This window comes from Heteronotia binoei, chromosome 15 (genome assembly GCF_032191835.1).
Source record: "Heteronotia binoei isolate CCM8104 ecotype False Entrance Well chromosome 15, APGP_CSIRO_Hbin_v1, whole genome shotgun sequence".
In the NCBI taxonomy this organism is placed as follows: domain Eukaryota; kingdom Metazoa; phylum Chordata; class Lepidosauria; order Squamata; family Gekkonidae; genus Heteronotia; species Heteronotia binoei.
The window spans coordinates 63,395,953-63,415,209 of record NC_083237.1 but is presented as its reverse complement, the minus strand read 5'-3'; the positions used below and the strand labels follow the sequence as shown (position 1 = coordinate 63,415,209).

General features: G+C 47.6%; 1 protein-coding gene across 1 annotated transcript in view; it reads left to right on the top strand.

The window, feature by feature from the left end:
- The window catches only part of NSF (N-ethylmaleimide sensitive factor, vesicle fusing ATPase), a 159,891-nt gene that overhangs the window by 58,740 nt on the left and 81,894 nt on the right, over nucleotides 1-19,257 (top strand). The window contains exons 5-7 of the mRNA XM_060255915.1: nucleotides 5,175-5,341; nucleotides 10,570-10,677; nucleotides 14,949-15,024. Coding sequence (XP_060111898.1) covers nucleotides 5,175-5,341; nucleotides 10,570-10,677; nucleotides 14,949-15,024 — 351 coding nt within the window. The remainder of the gene's footprint in view (nucleotides 1-5,174; nucleotides 5,342-10,569; nucleotides 10,678-14,948; nucleotides 15,025-19,257) is intronic.

Below are 19,257 nucleotides of genomic sequence, written 5' to 3'. Positions count from 1 at the left end.
GATTAGAGACCAGGCGATGATTGGCCTCATCATTTATCTGTTGGGATGTTTTTTCCCCAAGTAGTAGATGGATGACCACCTCTCTGAGTGCCCAGAGTTAGTGACTGCCTTGGGCTAGATAGTAGAGATTCATAATGACGTTCAGTATATGATGCTGTTGTGCAGAAGTGGATTTTTTCCCCCATGCGTGTGGAATCAACTGCCGTCTTTGGGTTTCATCGCTGGGTTGTAAGGATTTGTAGGATGAGGTGAGTTATGCGGATATGCCTAGTGCAAGAAGTATTAGGTATGCAGCTGTTTTCATTAAAAGTGCAAAGCCTCATGTGGGTTAAGTCCAAAAACAGAAAGAGGAGGAGGAGGAGGATGTGGCCAGAGACCTGAAAGCAAAATCCAGAGCTAAGTGACCCTCCTACCTTGAGGTTAATGAGCCTAATTAATTCTTGTCTCTGAGATCCTAGTTCTTAGGACTTGTCTCATTCATCAACCTTGAAATCTTATTCATAGGTAATGGCTGTAGCCTCCTGGAAAATATCACCTGTGTTTCTCATTGACCTTTGTTGATCTCTTTATGCTGTTAAGCCTGTTCTTCTGCAATGAAGAGCGAGATTTCAGTAGCACCTCAAAGACTAACAACATTTGTGGCAGGGCGTGAGATTTCAAGAGTCACTGCTCAAAGACTAACAGTTGCACCTCAAAGACTAACAAAATTTGTGGCAGGGCGTGAGATTTCAAGAGTCACTGCTCAAAGACTAACAGTAGCACTTCAAAGACTAACAAAATTTGTGGCAGGGCGTGAGATTTCAAGAGTCACTGCTCAAAGACTAACAGTAGCACCTCAAAGACTAACAAAATTTGTGGCAGGGCGTGAGATTTCAAGAGTCACTGCTCAAAGACTAACAATAGCACCTCAAAGACTAACAAAATTTGTGGCAGGGCGTGAGATTTCAAGAGTCAGTGCTCAAAGACTAACAGTAGCACTTCAAAGACTAACAACATTTGTGGCAGGGCATGAGATTTCAAGAGTCACTGCTCAAAGACTAACAGTAGCACCTCAGACTAACAACATTTGTGGCAGGGCATGAGATTTCAAGAGTCACTGCTCAAAGACTAACAGTAGCACCTCAAAGACTAACAAAATTTGTGGCAGGGCGTGAGATTTCAAGAGTCACTGCTCAAAGACTAACAATAGCACCTCAAAGACTAACAAAATTTGTGGCAGGGCGTGGGATTTCAAGAATCAGTGCTCAAAGACTAACAGTAGCACTTCAAAGACTAACAACATTTGTGGCAGGGCATGAGATTTCAAGAGTCACTGCTCAAAGACTAACAGTAGCACTTCAAAGACTAACAAAATTTGTGGCAGGACATGAGATTTCATGACTCATGAAACTTCATACCGTGCCATAAATTTTGCTATCCTTTAAGGTGTTGCAAATTTTATTAGTCTTTAAAGTGCCACTGGACTGGCTGCTGTAGATTTTTCAGGCTGTGTGGCTGTGATCTTGGAATTGTGAGACCGAATGTTTCGCCAGCAACTGTGACCTGCATCCTCGGAGACATTACCCAAAAAACTGGAGCTCTCTCTGGGTTTTTGGAAGCTGCTACTGGACTCTTGCTCTTTTCTGACTACCCATCTTGTTCTGTTAATCTGTGGCTTGTGCAGGTGATCTTGAGAGAAATTTTAGAGCAAGTGACTGATCCAACCATAGCATCATTTTATTTTATTTTTTTTGAATCGCTGAGAGCCATTACTGAATTAAAAGAGGAGACCGCAGAGCTTTTGAGTGTTTCCTGGGCTCCAGGAGTATGCCAGGCTGCTTGTTGGCTTCAGCAGGTTGGCTCAATTATGAGCTGCTGAAGAAGCTTTGCAGAATTTGACAGAAGTGTTAATTCACTAACACTGAATTTTTTCCCTACGATGACATGCACCAAGTTGTGAGCTGATAGCCTCTTGCCTAGCCTGCCCTAGGTGCATGAGATTACTCTTCTGAAAGAGGAGGCACATGCTGAGTGCTCAAGTATTTTTTTTAAAGTTGCTTTGTAGATGCAGTGAGCAAAAGTTCAAGCCAATGCAAGATGCATGTGAGAGAGAGAGCAGCCCTGACATTTATTTGAGCACATGGTCTCATGCCTTCAGGGTTTGCTCTTTATTTTGTGTGTGTGTTCCTTCACCCAAATCGCTGCATACCTAACTATCTCAAATTATTTTGGAGGTTTTTTACTAGGTGTCCCTTCACCTAAATCACTGCATACCTATTTCAAATTATTTTGGAGGGTTTTTACAAGGTGTTCCTTCACCTAAATCACTGCATACCTATTTCAAATTATTTTGGAGGGTTTTTACAAGGTGTTCTTTCACCCAAATCGCTGCATACTTAACTATCCCAAATTATTTTGGAGGTTTTTTACTAGTGCTCCTTCACCCAAATCGCTGCATACCTAACTATCTCAAATTATTTTGGAGGTTTTTTACTAGGTGTCCCTTCACCTAAATCACTGCATACCTATTTCAAATTATTTTGGAGGGTTTTTACAAGGTGTTCCTTCACCCAAATCGCTGCATACTTAACTATCCCAAATTATTTTGGAGGTTTTTTTACTAGGTGTTCCTTCACCTAAATCACTGCATACTTAACTATCCCAAATTATTTTGGAGGTTTATATACTATCTCAATTGAATGCACAGCCCATTCCAGTTATGAAGGGAGGAGTAAGAAAGATCCCTTACTCAGACCTCCTTTGTGATCGTTCTCAGGGGCAAATTGGTACTTTAACACACATCTTCTTGGAGTGTCCTCTTTATTATTAGCCTTAGAAATAGGTTTTAAACACAGCACCTAGTTAATTGCCTCATCACAAGGTAGTTTTACTCCTTTTATCTGACAGATTCCCTTACTGTACCCTTCTTGTTGCAAGATTTTTCCCATTGGTTAAGTGCTAAGTCCGGATGCTGTTGTATAACACAGGGTTTTGACTGCTCAAGACATTTAGTCAAGGAGCTTCTACTCAGATTAAAGGAAAGGAAAGGAGAACAGATTCAGCTAGTTTGCCGTCCTGGAGCTCTGGCCAGCTGCACCAGCAAAGGCAGGGTGGGCCAGGTGGCTTCTCTGAAGTCTTCCAGGTCTGGCTTGTTGGCAGCTCAGGGGGGCAGCTCAGGGGGGCAGGCTTAATGGCTGCTGTAGCCAGGGACTAAATTATACCTCTCAGTTCCCATCCTGACATTTTCAGGCCCAACATGCCTCCAGTTTGTCACTCCCATCTTCTAACAAACCCTTTTGCTCACAGGCATGCTTCACCCTGTCCGTCAAAGCCATCCATAAACCCTAGGCTGCACAAGCATCCTTCTGGCCACCTCTTGGCTTGGATTTGGTGCGGTAATCAGTGAAGGCTTCTTTTTTAGAGATCCCGCTGGGTCTGGACCTGAGAAGCCACCATGTCCTCATGGGTTTCTGCCCTAAGCTTGCTAGCCAGTTGTCTAATCTGTCTTGGCTAGATGTTTGTCTTCATTTTCCTTCCATGTCGTTGTGTAAGTTAGCTTGCTCTGGGCATTCTAAAACCCAGGGTGTTTAAACCAAAGCTCTCTTTGAGAAACCTTAGTTCTGCAATACTTTAGAACTCTAGGTGGGTTGCTTGTCCGATGTACTAGGGTTTACTAACTAACCTTTGAGTTTCCTTTGTAGTGACCAGGGCTGGAATTCTAGCAGGAGCTCCTTTGCCTATTAGGACACACACCCCTGATGTAGCCAATCCTCCAAGAGCTTACAGGGCTCTTAGTACAGGGTCCAGAGACAGAATTCTAGCAGGGGTTCCTTTGCATATTAGGCCACACACCCCTGATGTAGCCAATCCCCCAAGAGCTTACAGGGCTCTTAGTACAGGGTCCAGAGATAGAATTCTAGCAGGGGTTCCTTTGCATATTAGGCCACACACTCCTGATGGAGCCAATCCCCCAAGAGCTTACAGGGCTCTTAGTACAGGGTCCAGAGATAGAATTCTAGCAGGGGTTCCTTTGCATATTAGGCCACACACCGCTGATGGAGCCAATCCCCCAAGAGCTTACAGGGCTCTTAGTACAGGGTCCAGAGATAGAATTCTAGCAGGGGTTCCTTTGCATATTAGGCCACACCCCCTGCTGTAGCCAATCCTCCAAGAGCTTACAGGGCTCTTAGTACAGGGTCCAGAGATAGAATTCTAGCAGGGGTTCCTTTGCCTATTAGGACACACACCCCTGATGTAGCCAATCCTCCAAGAGTTTACAAGGCTCTTTTTTAAGCTCTTGGAGAATTGGCTACATCAGGGGCGTGTAGCCTAATAGGCAAAGGAGCTCCTGCTAGAATTCCACCCCTGGTAGTAACACACTTTCCAAACTCACAAGACTGTGACATCTAGATCTCACGGTCAGACAGTCTAGATCAGGGGCGTTGAACTCATTTGTCATGAGGGCCGGATCTGACATAGGTGAGCCCTTGGGCTGGGCCATGTGTGTACCTATTTAAGATTAGGCAGCAGAGGTATAAACTTTATAAAGGGCACAGACAAACACAAAGTTTTTTTTTTTTTTAAAAATTAAAATAAAACATGCTTAAAACATTAGCACTGGGTCTTTGTATCTCTCCTGTGGGTTCCAGGGAACTGGGCAAAGGAAGCCTCAGCCAACGGAGAAAGTAGAGACTTTGCTCTATAGCTCCTGTGCGATTGAGCAAGACTTGCAAAGCAAGCTGTGATACAGAAGGAAGCAAGAGAGAGGGAGAAGGAAACCAATGACAGCCAGTTGCTCAGAGCCCTCCGAGGGCCTCATTCGGCCCCTAGGCCACATGTTTGACACCCCTGGTCTAGACAAAGAAGCGTTTGCTCCTGTTTAAATAAAGGTTTTATTTTGAAGTGTTTGTCTAAAGGAGACTTCTTAGTGGCTTATAGCATAAAGTCATGAAGCAGTCGATGGGTTGGAAGTATGCCTGCTTTAAAATTAAGCATTACTTCACAGCTTGTTCTTTCGGTTAAAAGAGGGTGTTGAAGTAAATTAAACATTTGTTTGACACTCTTCATTTTCCTTGAAGGTGTTTTTCTTAAGTGGGTGGCCGGGAAGGGCTCAGATTAGAAACCTGCCACACAGTACTGAATTGCCTGTCTTCTCCCCCCACCCCCCCTCGTCTCTCCTCCCACCCCGTTTTCAGTTTCCATGTATAACTTTGATAAGACCAAGCAGTGCATCGGTACTATGACCATTGAGATAGACTTCCTTCAGAAGAAGAGCGTCGACTCCAATCCTTACGATTCAGACAAAATGGCGGCTGAGTTCATCCAGCAGTTCAACAACCAGGCGTTCACGGTCGGGCAGCAGGTTTGTGTTTCCGCCGCGTGTGTTTCTCACTAAGTGGTGTGACCGTATCCATCCTGTGAGGACTGGACTGATTTCCAAATGAGAATTGTCACTAGGCAGTGAATTTTTTATGAGAGTCGGGAGTCTAATCTTAGATTGCAAACGACGGCAGGTAATTTGGACCAGTAGGATTGATGCTTCAGTCAATCAATATAGTTTATTCACACCCTAAGCCAGCATTTAAAACAGTAAAATCGTACAAAATTAAAACTGAATGACCATAAAATCGTACATAAAAGGCATAAAATACTGTTATAAAACTTACAACAGAACATGGCCGTTACAACAAACAGATTGGCAAAGGTATTTAGCCATTTCCTGACTGAATTATTAGGGTTTTCCTTAATCTTGGGGCAAGCCAGCCAAATTTTGCTAATTTGTATGTAACCTCAGGGTTCTTATCGTTAAGAAGATTCTTAAGGAGTTGCAGTTTTTGACTGCTGGCAAAAGGTATGGCCGTGGAAAATGGAAGTACTTCGCGATGATCATTATGTTTATTTTATTTTTATTAAATTATAAGCCTCATGGGATTGATGCTTTTTAGGCCGCACTACATTGATGAAGAGTCAGCAGAGGTTTTTTTCCCCTAGAAAAAGCTCAGCAGGAACTCATTTGCATATTAGGTCACACCCCCTAACAGCACCCTCATTTCACACAGGGTTTTTTTGTAGAAAAAAACCAGCAGGTACTCATCTGCATATTAGGCCACACCCCTGACACTAAGCCAGCCAGAACTGCGTTCTTGTGTGTTCCGGCTCAAAAAAAAGCCCTGAGTATTCACAGGTGATGGTTTTAGTAGACCAGCCTTGTTAGTCCAGGCAGTGTTTCTACAACCAAAGGAATCTTTAGGTTCCCGGGGCAAAGAAGAGCTATCGGTGGCTGTGCCTGAGGAAGCATTTTGTGGAGTGGTGCTTAGATCACGGAGCCAACTTTTAACTGTGTTCGTGTGATCCAAAACCTGGGTAATTTTAATAAGGCCTCGAAGACCCGTTTGTTTGTCGGTGGCCTTCAGTGTATATATTTGCCAGGCTAAGATCTGAGCCTTGAGTTTGAAGTTCATTTCATATTGTATGTTGAGATTCTGTTTCGTGAAAAGGTGGGCTGAATGTCTCTAAACGGACATAGGCAGATGACCTAGCAGGCTGACTCGGTAAAGCCAACTTCTGAACCTTTCCTTCTTTGGGTCAGTTTCAGTAGCAGGCTGACAGAGAGTCGCTGCCCAGTTTGTGCATAGAGTTCTTGCACGCACGCGCTTGTGCACACACACACACACATTTAATGGAGGTGGATTTCAGGGGAAAAGTTAAGCTCCTGAAGCTGCCTAGTGGGATGAGGTCAGTGGTGATGCTGTGCTCCCAAGGGGTAGTGGAACAGGGAGTATAGCATAGATTCAAGGTAGAAGAAAAAGGTGATGATAAGATAAGAGAGCCAGTTTGGTGTAGTGGTTAAGTGCGCGGACTCTTATCTGGGAGAATCGGGTTTGATTCCCCACTCCTCCGCTTGCACCTGCTGGAATGGCCTTGGGTCAGCCAGAGCTCTCTTATCTGGGAGAACCTGGTTTGATTCCCCACTCCTCCACTTGCACCTGCTGGAATGGCCTTGGGTCAGCCAGAGCTCTCTTATCTGGGAGAACCTGGTTTGATTCCCCACTCCTCCACTTGCACCTGCTGGAATGGCCTTGGGTCAGCCAGAGCTCTCTTATCTGGGAGAACCAGGTTTGATTCCCCACTCCTCCACTTGCACCTGCTGGAATGGCCTTGGGTCAGCCATAGCTCTCTTATCTGGGAGAACCAGGTTTGATTCCCCACTCCTCCACTTGCACCTGCTGGAATGGCCTTGAGTCAGCCAGAGCTCTCTTGTCTGGGAGAACCGGGTTTGATTCCCCACTCCTCCACTTGCACCTGCTGGAATGGCCTTGGGTCAGCCATAGCTCTTGCAAGAGTTGTCCTTGAAAGGGCAGTTGCTGTGAGAGCCCTCTCAGCCCCACCCACCTCACAGAGTGTCTGTTGTGGGGAAGGAAGATAAAGTAGATTGTGAGCTGCTCTGAGATTCGGAGTGAAAGGCGGGATATAAATCCAATATCTTCTTCTATATTGGATTTATATCCCACCCTCCATTCTGAATCTCAGCGCGGCTCACAATCTCCTATATCTTCCTCCCCCACAACAGACACCCTGTGAGGTGGGTAAAGCTGAGAGAGCTCTCCCAGAAGCTGCCCTTTCAAGGACTACAAGAGCTACGGCTGACCCAAGGCCATTCCAGCAGCTGCAAGTGAAGGAGTGGGGAATCAGACCCGATTCTCCCAGATAAGAGTCTGCTCACTTAACCACTACAGCAAACTGGCTCTGGGATGAGCAAGTCAACAGGCTTTCTTGAGAGATGGTGGGGCTCTCCTTCCTTGGAGGTTTTCAGACAGAGGCTAGATAGCCATCTGACAGCAAGGCTGCGTGAACTGAAAACAAAAAACAACAAATGGGATCACAGTGTAAATATCATACTGAATACAAAAAAACCATAACTGTGATACTATACTTTTTAATTAAAACGACTTACAAATTTCACCAATATCATTTACACAGAGAATTAACAATAATAACCATAAAAATGTTAAATAACTATTTTTGTGTTATAATACAAGACGAGTAACTAGTTGTAGACTCATTTCGTGTTGCCACTTCACAGTTGTGTTTTTGGATCCTGTGAACGCAGGCTGATTATGGGAGGGAGGGCAAGGAAGGGAAGGACTGCATTAGGGCTTAGTTCTCATGGCCCCTTCTTACATGCCGTGGGAAACGCTGGTTGATACTTTGGGATCAGGAAACAATTTTTCTCCAGGCCAGTTTGGCCAGGGATCCTGGAGGTTTTTTGTCATCTTCTAGGCATGGAGCGGAGGTCACCGTGAGTGTGGAGGGGAGGAAGGTATTTGTGAATTCCCTGCATTGTGCAGGGGGTTGGACTAGATGACCCTTGAGATCACTTCCAACTCTATGATTCTAGGACGCTCATCGTCGAAAAAGCCATGGAGTCAAGCTGGTCATAATCCCTGTTGTGGTTAAAGGAAGGGGGGTAAGGGAAGTAGAGCTTTGGTAAGAACCCCAGAAGAACAAGGGTTTTCAAATCATAACATGAGAGCCAGTTTGTTATAGTGGTTAAGTGTGCGGACTCTTACTTGGGAGAATTGGGTTTGATTCCCCACTCCTCCACTTGCAGCTGCTGGAATGGCCTTGGGTCAGCCATAGCTCTTGCAGGAGTTGTCCTTGAAAGGGCAGCTTCTGGGAGAACTCTCTCAGCCCCACCCACCTCACAGGATGTCTGTTGCGGGGGAGGAAAGTAAAGGCGATTGTGACCATTCTGAGATTCAGAGCGAAGGGGGAGGGGTATAAATCCAATATCTTTCTTTCTTTCAACATCAGCTGGGCAGGGGACATTTCAGGCTTCCTCACAGGCTGCTGAACTTCTCAAGCTTCTCCTCAAACGTGGTCCTCTCCTCCTCGGCAGAATTGTGGCCTTTCTGGTAGTCTACAGGCCCTGGGACTTTTCCCCTCTTTCATGTTAAAAAGTCATATTCGTTTTTGGATTTGTGGGCCGTGGAACCTCAAGGCCTGGTGTTTGGTTGCTTAGCAGCCGAGCAGACATATTTTATACCTGGAAGAATGCGACAGCTTGCTAAGAAAGCAGGTTGTGATCACGGCATGAAACGCGGCTCTGTGTTAGCGCCACTTGCACCTATGGGATTTGTCTGTGGTTTCCTGAGCGCCTTTGCTTTTCAGTCACATTTCTTTAACTTTTTTTAAAATTTAATTGTAATTTTTAGATTTATCTCCCGCCCTATCCCACAAGCGGGCTCAGGGCAGCTCGCAACAATAAAACAACAGAGATAAAATAATATCATAAAAACAAACAAACAAAAACCAGGCATTACGAAACAGGAGCACCACAGGAAACAATCTTACAGACATAGGCGGTAAACAGTATATGGCTGATGGCTAACAGCATAACACAACACCATAATGGTGAAATGCTGGGAGAAGTGATGACGCCCGCTGGATTAATTAAAAGCCTAGTGGAAGAGCTCCTTACAGGCCGTCTGAAACCTTGGTAAGTCCCATAGGGCCTGGATCTCCAGTGGGAGCTCAGTCCACCAGGTAGGGGCCTGGACCGAAAAGGCCCTGGTCCTCATTGAAGCCAGCCAGGTGTCCTTAGGACCAGGGACTATGAGAAGATGTTGAGCAGCAGACCTCAGAGCCCGGAGAGGGGGCGGGGTTCATATGGGGAGAGGCGGTCCAGAAGATATGCAGAAATTTAGTTGCAGAAGAAGACGACATTGGATTTATATTCCGCCCTCCACTCAAGAGTCTCAGAGCGGCTCACAATCTCCTTTATCTTCCTCCCCCACAACAGACACCCTGTGAGGTAGATGAAGGTATTGGATTTATATCCCGCCTTCCACTCCGAAGAGTCTCAGAGCAGCTCACAATCTCCTTCCCCCCCCCCACAACAGACACCCTGTGAGGTAGATGAAGATATTGGATTTATATCCCGCCTTCCACTCCGAAGAGTCTCAGAGCGGCTCACAATCTCCTTTCCCTTCCCCCTGCCCCCACAAGAGACACCCTGTGAGGTAGATGAAGGTATTGGATTTATATCCCGCACTCCACTCTGAAGAGTCTCAGAGCGGCTCACAATCTCCTTTCCCTTCCTCCCCCACAACAGACACCTTGTGAGGTAGATGAAGATATTGGATTTATATTCCGCCCTCCACTCAAGAGTCTCAGAGCGGCTCACAATCTCCTTTATCTTCCTCCCCCACAACAGACACCCTGTGAGGTGGGTGGGGCTGAGAGGGCTCTCACAGCAACTGCCCTTTCAAGTCAAGCTCTGTGATAACTATGGCTGACCCAAGGCCATTCCAGCAGCTGTAAGTGAAGGAGTGGGGAATCAAACCCAACTCTCCCAGATAAGAGTCCGCACACTTAACCACTACACCAAACTGGCTTGGAAATATGCAGCATCCTGTCTTGAAAAACATTTTAGCCCTTGTAGGTGCAAAGATGGATTTGAAAAATGAGGGTTTTTTAGGGGGCGGGGATTAGTAGAAGCATTAAATATTTTTCTTTTTCTTTTGCCAAAAATGAATGGCCCTATTAAATAAACTTTTTTGTGTTAATTTCCTCACTTTCTTCCCACAGTTGGTGTTTAGCTTCAGTGACAAGCTTTTTGGCCTCTTGGTCAAGGACATTGAAGCCATGGACCCCAGCATCCTGAAAGGAGAGCCTGCTTCAGGCAAAAAACAGAAGGTAGGAGCCGCGGCTGGACCACGGCAGTCTTGAGGCTGGTTCCTTCATGCTTCTCATTTTGACATCAGCAGAGATCAGGACCGTGGAGGTATAGAAACTGGAGAAGAACAACGAACTCACTCCATGTGAAAAATAATACTCTGTGTAATCCACAATATACAACAACTGTCCTAAATAACAATACAGTAATACTGATGGAATGTGCTTAGAACACATGAAAGCTTACATTCTAAATAAAACTTCGTTGGTCTTAAAGGTTCAACTTGACTCCTACTTTGTTTTACCGCTTCAGACTAACACGGCTGCCCATTTGGATCTAAATACAATAATACAATAAGAAAACCATCCGGTGCACGACGCAGCTACTGTCCAAAAGTCATATTGCATTCAAACTAGTCCAACGATAAACGATCCGGTCCAATTTTGCTTTGGATAGGAACCATCCTTCTTCCAGAGACTGTTTTTCATATCCATAGGTTCAGTAGTGTTGAAGTGCCACAACTCATTTCCTGGCTTCCTTAAATTTTTTATTTAATTGTAATTTAATTTTTCTGGAACGCCACTGCCCATTTCAATCCGTCAGCATTTACTTGCGTTCGACAGTTGGACCGTAGCCGTGTCGTGCACCGGATGGTTTTCTTACTGTATTACTGTATTGTTATCTGAGACAAAGTTGTATATTGTGGATTACACAGAGCAGGGTTTCCCAAACTTTTCTTTCCCATGGTCCGATTATTTTTACACTCCTCCTTCGTGGCCCACTAAAATTTGGGGGTGGAGCCAGGAGATAGGAATTGTGTCATTTCCTGCGGTGTCAAGGGCCAAGTGATGTCACTTCCGGGGCACACTGAACCAAAACTCCACCTTTTCCTGTGATGTTGCTTCCAGGGCACTCCCCCCAAACCTGCCTTTTCTTCTGAAGTAAATTCATTTTCAGAAAAATCTCTCTGAAATTCATGCTGAGCCAAAATGAGTGTGGAAAGTGGGCGGCCCTCTCTTTCCACCCCCACACCTGCCTGCACCTATCTGTTGGTGTGTTCTTCTCCCGCTTGCAAGCACTCCTAATGCCCATGTTCAATTGCCTGCACCACCTACACAGCACTGGCCAGTGTATGCAGTTGAGAGTGCTGTTGCCATCAGGTATGCCAGCACTGTGTATCACCCACACTGGACCCTGGCAGCTGCTCTACCTCAAAATATGCTGACGCATTTAGTAGACCCTTCCTTCAGCTGCTAGTACTGGAACCCTGCCTCAAGCTACAACCAAGCTTGCTTGGTTTCAAGAAAATCTTTCGACAGCTATTTTTCATACTTTTCTTTGGTTGAAGTACTGGGAAATTGCTGTGAAAGGTAGCAGAGAATTGTACTGCAATTAATGAATTAATTTCAAGTTATATGTTCATACAAACTTTTCTGCAGTTATCCCAAAAAGGATATTTATGAGGGGCTTGCAACTTTTTACTGACTGTGTTTCCCATGCCTTTAAAAGCAACCTGTTGTGCAGATATTTAGCCAGTGAACTTCTTTCATCCTTTTTAATATCTACAGGAGGAGTTTAATTTTGGTGTCAGACAGCTGTTAAAGCAGGACCAGTAAAATGGTGCCAAGTTCATAGTACCATCACTTCCAGTGCTGTTGTTGAGATATACCGCAGTAATCTCCAATAATCTCTTTCTGCCTCCACACCTCTCCTTTTCACTCACTCACACAGAAATCTCATAGAAGGCCAGCTGGCTACAACTGGGGAGTGGATTTATATCCCGCCCTCCACTCCAAAGAGTCTCAGAGCGGCTCACAATCTCCTTTCCCTTCCTCCCCCACAACAGACACCCTGTGAGGTAGTTGAAGAGATTGGATTTATATCCCGCCCTCCACTCCGAAGAGTCTCAGAGCGGCTCACAATCTCCTTTCCCTTCCTCCCCCACAACAGACACCCTGTGAGGTAGTTGAAGAGATTGGATTTATATCCTGCCCTCCACTCCGAAGAGTCTCAGAGCGGCTCACAGTCTCCTTTCCCTTCCTCTCCCACAACAGACACCCTGTGAGGTAGATGAAGATATTGGATTTCTATCCCGCCCTCCACTCCGAAGAGCCTCAGAGCGGCTCAAAATCTCCTTTACCTTCCTCCCCCACAACAGACACCCTGTGAGGTGGGTGGGGCTGGAGAGGGCTCTCACAGCAGCTGCCCTTTCAAGGACAACCTCTGCCAGAGCTATGGCTGACCCAAGGCCATTCCAGCAGGTGCAAGTGGAGGAGTGGGGAATCAAACCCGGTTCTCCCAGATAAGAGTCCGCACACTTAACCACTACACCAAACTGGCTCTCCAAGAAGCCCTCCCATTGTTGCTTCCCCCACTCCCAGCACCAAGAATACAGACAGAGCATCACTTGCAGGGAAAGAAAGAAAGAAGGGAGGGGGGCAAAGAAATAAGAAAGACTCACCATCAGATGACCCCAGCCAGCAACAATTCTGCCCAGGTGTCATTTAGTAAAAAAAAAATAGCTACTGAAATGCCCACTCCCCACCCCTCCCGGCTGAAAAAACACGCACACACCTTTCTTTGCCACCCAGGCCTCCTGGGGAAATCTCCCCAAAAGAACATACTGCAAGGCACATGAAAGCTCATATCTTGAAGAACACTTCATGGGTCTAAAGTGCCAGTGGATGCCTGCTTTTCTCACAAACACTGGGAGTGGGGGAGAAGGAAGGAGAGGCAGCCCAGCTCCTCTCTGCACAACACAGAGATGGGGTGGGGCTAGCTATGCTGGGGGCGGGGCTAGCTTTGGCTATTCTTGTGGCCCGGTAGTGAGGCTTCCGTGGCCCGGTACCGGGTCACGACCCTGCAGTTGGGAAACGCTGACATAGAGTATTATTTTTCACATGGAGGGAGTTCGTTGTTTTGGTCCACGTTTTGAGGCAGCTGCACTAATGAGCCTCCTGCCCTGGAAAGCACTTTGAGGCAGTGAAGGTTGCTACTATCTGCCAGCCGACATCTTCTGGTCATCCCTGGGCCAAAGGACGTCCGTCTTGCCTTGACCAGGGCTGGGGCATACTGGTGGAATCAGATCCCTGTGGAGGTACAGGCCCTACCAGATTTGTTACCTTTCTGTAGGGCCCGTAAAACGGAGCTGTTCCGCCAGGCGTTTGGTTGAGGCAAGCGGGCGTCCTTTTCCTTATTGCCTACGCCATCGGCTATCCTCCCCCGGAAAGCGATCTGTCATCTGAACTATTATATCTGGGCCGCTGATTATACTCCAACCTGCACTATGTGCCCACCTGCCTTTGTTATATAGCACTGTGTTGTGTTGCTGTTTGGCCAGTTTGGTGTAGTGGTTAAGCGCACAGGCTCTTATGTGGGAGAACCGGGTTTGATTCCCCCCTCCTCCGCTTGCAGCTGCTGGAATGGCCTTGGGTCAGCCAGAGCTCTCTTATCTGGGAGAACCGGGTTTGATTCCCCACTCCTCCGCTTGCAGCTGCTGGAATGGCCTTGGGTCAGCCATAGCTCTCTTATCTGGGAGAACCGGGTTTGATTCCCCACTCCTCCACTTGCAGCTGCTGGAATGGCCTTGGGTCAGCAGCTGCAAGTGGAGGAGTGGGGAATCCAGCCCAGTTCTCCCAGAGCTCTGGCTGACCCAAGGCCATTCCAGTGCCATATGACCCAAGAATGGCTGCTGGAATGGCCTTGGGTCAGCCAGAGCTCTTGTAGGAGTTGTCCTTGAAAGAGCAGCTTCAGGGAGAGCTCTCTCAGCCCCATCTACCTCACAGGGTGTCTGTTGTGGGAGGGGGGAAGATAAAGGCGATAGTGAGCCACTTTGAGAGTCAGAGTGGAGGGTGGGATATAAATCCAATATCCTCTTCTCATCAATATCTTCTTGGCCTTACCTTCCTCGCAGGGTTGTTGGGGGGTGGGGGGATAAAACGGAGGGAAGGAGAATGACGTTAGCTGCTTTGAGTGGGGTGGGGTGACAGACAGGGTGCAAATAAATCACAATAAAATAAGATCGAGCTGGGAGTCAATCTTTTGACAACCTGAGAGTGCAAAGTGTTATGTAACGCTAAAAACATTGTCAAGGTTGAATGCCAGCTTGTTAGAATGATGTATGTCATGGTTCGCTGCTCGCAGATCTTCCTGGGGCTGCAGAGCTGGCTTCAATACAAAAACGAGTGTCTCCTTGTCCAGGGGCTGCCTAAAGAAAACTGCTGAGCGCGTATGGCCATCAGCAATTCTTCAGGCCTTTTAACGGCGTCTTTTGTTTTTCCTCCACACTCAGATCGAAGTCGGTCTTGTCGTCGGGAACAGCCAAGTGGCGTTTGAAAAGGCAGAGAGCTCTTCTCTCACTCTCATCGGTACGTACGTGGCAGCGGGAAGCCGTCGCTCACCCTGAGCGGTGTGTAAGTCGAGTTGGCCAGTAGTCCCGCCAAAGGGACTCTCCTCCCGTTCTCTACGCACAACCTTCGTGAAGTCCTTCTGGATGTGGAACCTCTCCCTTCCAACAAGATTTCGTAAAATTTTCTTCCCTGGTCCCCTGGAGATAAAACTTACTCGCTAAAGACAACTGGGCCAAGTAACCGTTGACATCCTGATGTTTATGGGGGCGTTATGTATATATGGAGTGTGTGTGTGTATATTTATGGTCTGAAGTCCATTCCTTTTTCACCTTCTGTAATGAGCGTCACCCATAGGGCCGTGGTTGATTGTCTAGCTGCACTTCCCCCTCCTTTTAGTTTTGGATATTATTGTTGTCAGCGTCGAGGCATTGAAGTTTCAAGGATGACTAGACTCAGCTTTGTTGTGAAACAAAGTTTCTGTTTATTGAGTACGGCAATACTACTCGCTACGCAGGTTAATTGAAACTAATAGCGAGGTGGGTACAAGCATAGGCATAGAAGAAGAAGAAGAAGAAGAAGAAGAGGATGATGATGATGATGATGATGATATTGGATTTATATCCCGCCCTCCACTCCGAAGAGTCTCAGAGCGGCACACAATCTCCTTTACCTTCCTCCCCCCCACCCCACGACAGACACCCTGTGAGGTAGATGAAGATACTGGATTTATATCCCGCCCTCCACTCCGAAGAGTCTCAGAGAGGCTCACAATCTCCTTTACCTTCCTCCCCCACAACAGACACCCTGTGAGGTAGATGAAGATATTGGATTTATATCCCGCCCTCCACTCCGAAGAGTCTCAGAGCGGCTCACAATCTCCTTTACCTCCCCCCCCCCGCCCACAACAGACACCCTGTGAGGTAGATGAAGACATTGGATTTATATCCCACCCTCCACTCTGAAGAGTCTCAGAGCGGCTCACAATCTCCTTTCCCTTCCTCCCCCACAACAGACACCCTGTGAGGTAGATGAAGATATTGGATTTATATCCCGCTCTCCACTCCTAAGAGTCTCAGAGCGGCTCACAATCTCCTTTCCCTTCCTCCCCCACAACAGACACCCTGTGAGGTAGATGAAGACATTGGATTTATATCCCGCCCTCCACTCCGAAGAGTCTCAGAGCGGCTCACAGTCTCCTTTCCCTTCCTCCCCCACAACAGACACCCTGTGAGCTAGATGAAGATATTGGATTTATATCCCGCCCTCCGCTCAGAAGAGTCTCAGAGCGGCTCACAATCTCCTTTCCCTTCCTCCCCCACAACAGACACCCTGTGAGGTGGGTGGGGCTGGAGAGGGCTCTCACAGCAGCTGCCCTTTCAAGGACAACCTCTGCCAGAGCTCTGGCTGACCCAAGGCCATTCCAGCAGCTGCAAGTGGAGGAGTGGGGAATCAAACTCAGTTCTCCCAGATAAGAGTCCACACACTTAACCACTACACCAAACTTCCTCTCCAAGGAAGACCTTGAATTCCTTTTAATTGTCGCTCAGGGCAGGGATCTCTCCGAGGCCAGCAGCGGTTCTGCAGCCCCTGGCATGGTGCAGACAGCCCATCCCATCCTGTCTGCATTCCGTCAGCAGCCTGATTTCCTTTCCCCTCGGCAGGAGAAGAGTGAAAATGATGAGATCAGGCAGGATTAATTGCCGCTTGGCCACCTCCGCCTGGACATCAGCAGCGACTCGCTCTGCAGCTGGCTGCGGAGGAAACCAGAGGCTCTTTCTGCCAGTCTGCTTTGAGCATCGTGTACCTGTCATGCTGCCTGTTATGGAGTCCAGCTCTTGGCCTGTCAAGACCAACGCTGCCTCCTCCCACTAGCTGGGGCTTTTCTAGGTCTGGGCCAGAAGGCTTTCCATGTTCTGTGGCTTCAGGTCCGAACTGGCGAGAGCCAGTTTGGTGTAGTGGTTAAGTGTGTGGACTCTTATCTGGGAGAAGTGGGAGATTCTCCACTCCTCCACTTGCAGCTGCCTTGGGTCAGCCATAGCTCTCGCAGGAGTTGTCCTTGAAAGGGCAGCTTCTGGGAGAGCTCTCTCAGCCCCATCTACTTCACAGGGTGTCTTTTGCGAGGGGAGAAGATGCAGGAGATTGTAAGCTGCTCTGAGTCTCTGATTCAGAGAAAAGGGCAGCATATAAATCGTCGTCTTCTTTTTTCTTTGCTGGGAGTCAGACCTGAGCCGGGGCCTTTCACCCTGTGATGAGGAAAACTCCGTGAGGTTTCAGACTTGCAGAAGTCATGGCTGCTTGCCAGCTGAGCCCACCCAATACAGTTTCTGCATTGGCCTCCTCAGCCTTTTCTGTTGAAAATTGTGAGGTGGAGTGTGTATGCATCAGTCGAAAAGGGGAGGGGGCGAGATTTAAAATGCATGCAGCCTCATGATTATATATGAACTTATAGTGCAGCAGACAATGCTGGCCCTCTTGAGCAAAATAATCAGTTTGGTGTAGTGGTTAGTGTGCGGACTCTTATCTGGGAGAACCGGGTTTGATTCCCCTCTCCTCCACTTGCACCTGCTGGAATGGCCTTGGGTCAGCCAGAGCTCTGAAAGAGGTTGTCCTTGAAAGGGCAACTGCTGTGAGAGCCCTCTCCAGCCCCACCCACCTCACAGGGTGTCTGTTGTGGGGGAGGAAGGTAAAGGAGATTGTGAGCCACTCTGAGACTCTTCGGAGTGGAGGGCGGGATATAAATCCAATATCATCATTATCATCTTCTTCTTCTTCTTCTTCTTCTTCTTCTTCTTCTTCTTCTTCTTCTTCTTCTTCTTCTTCTGTGAGGTAGGTGAAGCTGAGGGAGTTCTGACAGAAACTGCTCTTGAGAGGATCAGCTCTGAGAGAACTGTGACTGACCCAAGGTCACTCAACGGGTGCATGTGGAGGGAGAATTGAACCCAGTTCTTCCGGATAAGACTGCACACTTAACCGCTACACCAAAGCGGCTCTCAGAGCAGAGAGAGGGCACACAGACAAGTTTTCAGCATCTCGTATATATTTTTGCCCCTCCTAGAGGGAGAGGGATGGATAACCCGCATGATGTGCATATATAGAGCTGCGCTCATTAAATTAGACAAACTTCCTTTGGCAGAGAAAGAGCAGATGGCCTGGAATGGTAATTCCTAAAAAGAGGGCAATATGACTTGAAGGAAAGAGAGTCACGAAATCACAGGCTGCTGATTATTTTGCACACGGTCGGACTCCCTTCTGGCTCCCTTTCCTGTCTCTCGCTGCAGGGGAAGACCAGAGAGGCCAAGGGACAGCAGGATTATGCCAAAGTCTCCAGAAAGACCTTGGCGTCTGGTTCTTGCCTGTCCCTTTCAAGGCTTCCTTGCTTTCTGCTTCTTGTTCGTTTGTTCTCCGTGTGTGGAAGGTGCAGAGGCAATGGCTGGGTGAGTGGGCCGAGGGCAGAGGAAGCTGCAAGAGCTCTGCATCAGGCAGCAGAGGGGCATTGGCTGTTGGGTGCGGAGGACAAAGAGGATGGTGTCAGAATGCCAGGGGCAGGAAGTCCCCAGGGAAACCAGCCAGCCCCTTTGCGTGATGAAGATGGGAGGGAGTTGAAAGGAGAGCCCACAGTCAAGGAGGCCATTTGAATGCCTGAGATTTCAGCAGGGATTGACTGTATGTTTTCAAGCAAGCCTGTGCTTCCCCAAAGGTTCAAAATGGCGCTGTTTTGTAGTGAACCCCCAGCCACCAGTCTACACCAGTCTGCCCCATGGTGCAGAGAGCCAGTTTGGTGTAGTGGTTAAGTGTGCGGACTCTTATCTGGGAGAACCGGGTTAGAGTCCCCACTTCTCCACCTGCACCTCCTGGAATGGCCTTGGGACAGCCATAGCTGTGGCAGAGGTTGTCCTTGAAAGGGCAGCTGCTGTGAGAGTCCTCTCAGCCCCACCCACCTCACAGGGTGTCTGTTGTGGGGGGTGAAGGTAAAGGAAATTGTAAGCCGCTCTGAGTCTCTGATTCAGAGAGAAGGGCAGGGTATAAATCTGCCCCCACCTCACAGGGTGTCTGTTGTGGGGGGAGAAGATATAGGAGATTGTAAGCCGCTCTGAGTCTCTGATTCAGAGAGAAGGGCGGGGTATAAATCTGCAATTCTTCATCTTCTTCTAAAGCTGCAGTACTGCAGTCCGAGCTCTCTGCTCACGACCTGAGTTCAATCCTGGCGAAAGCTGGGTTCAGGTAGCAGGCTCAGGTTGACTCAGCCTTCCA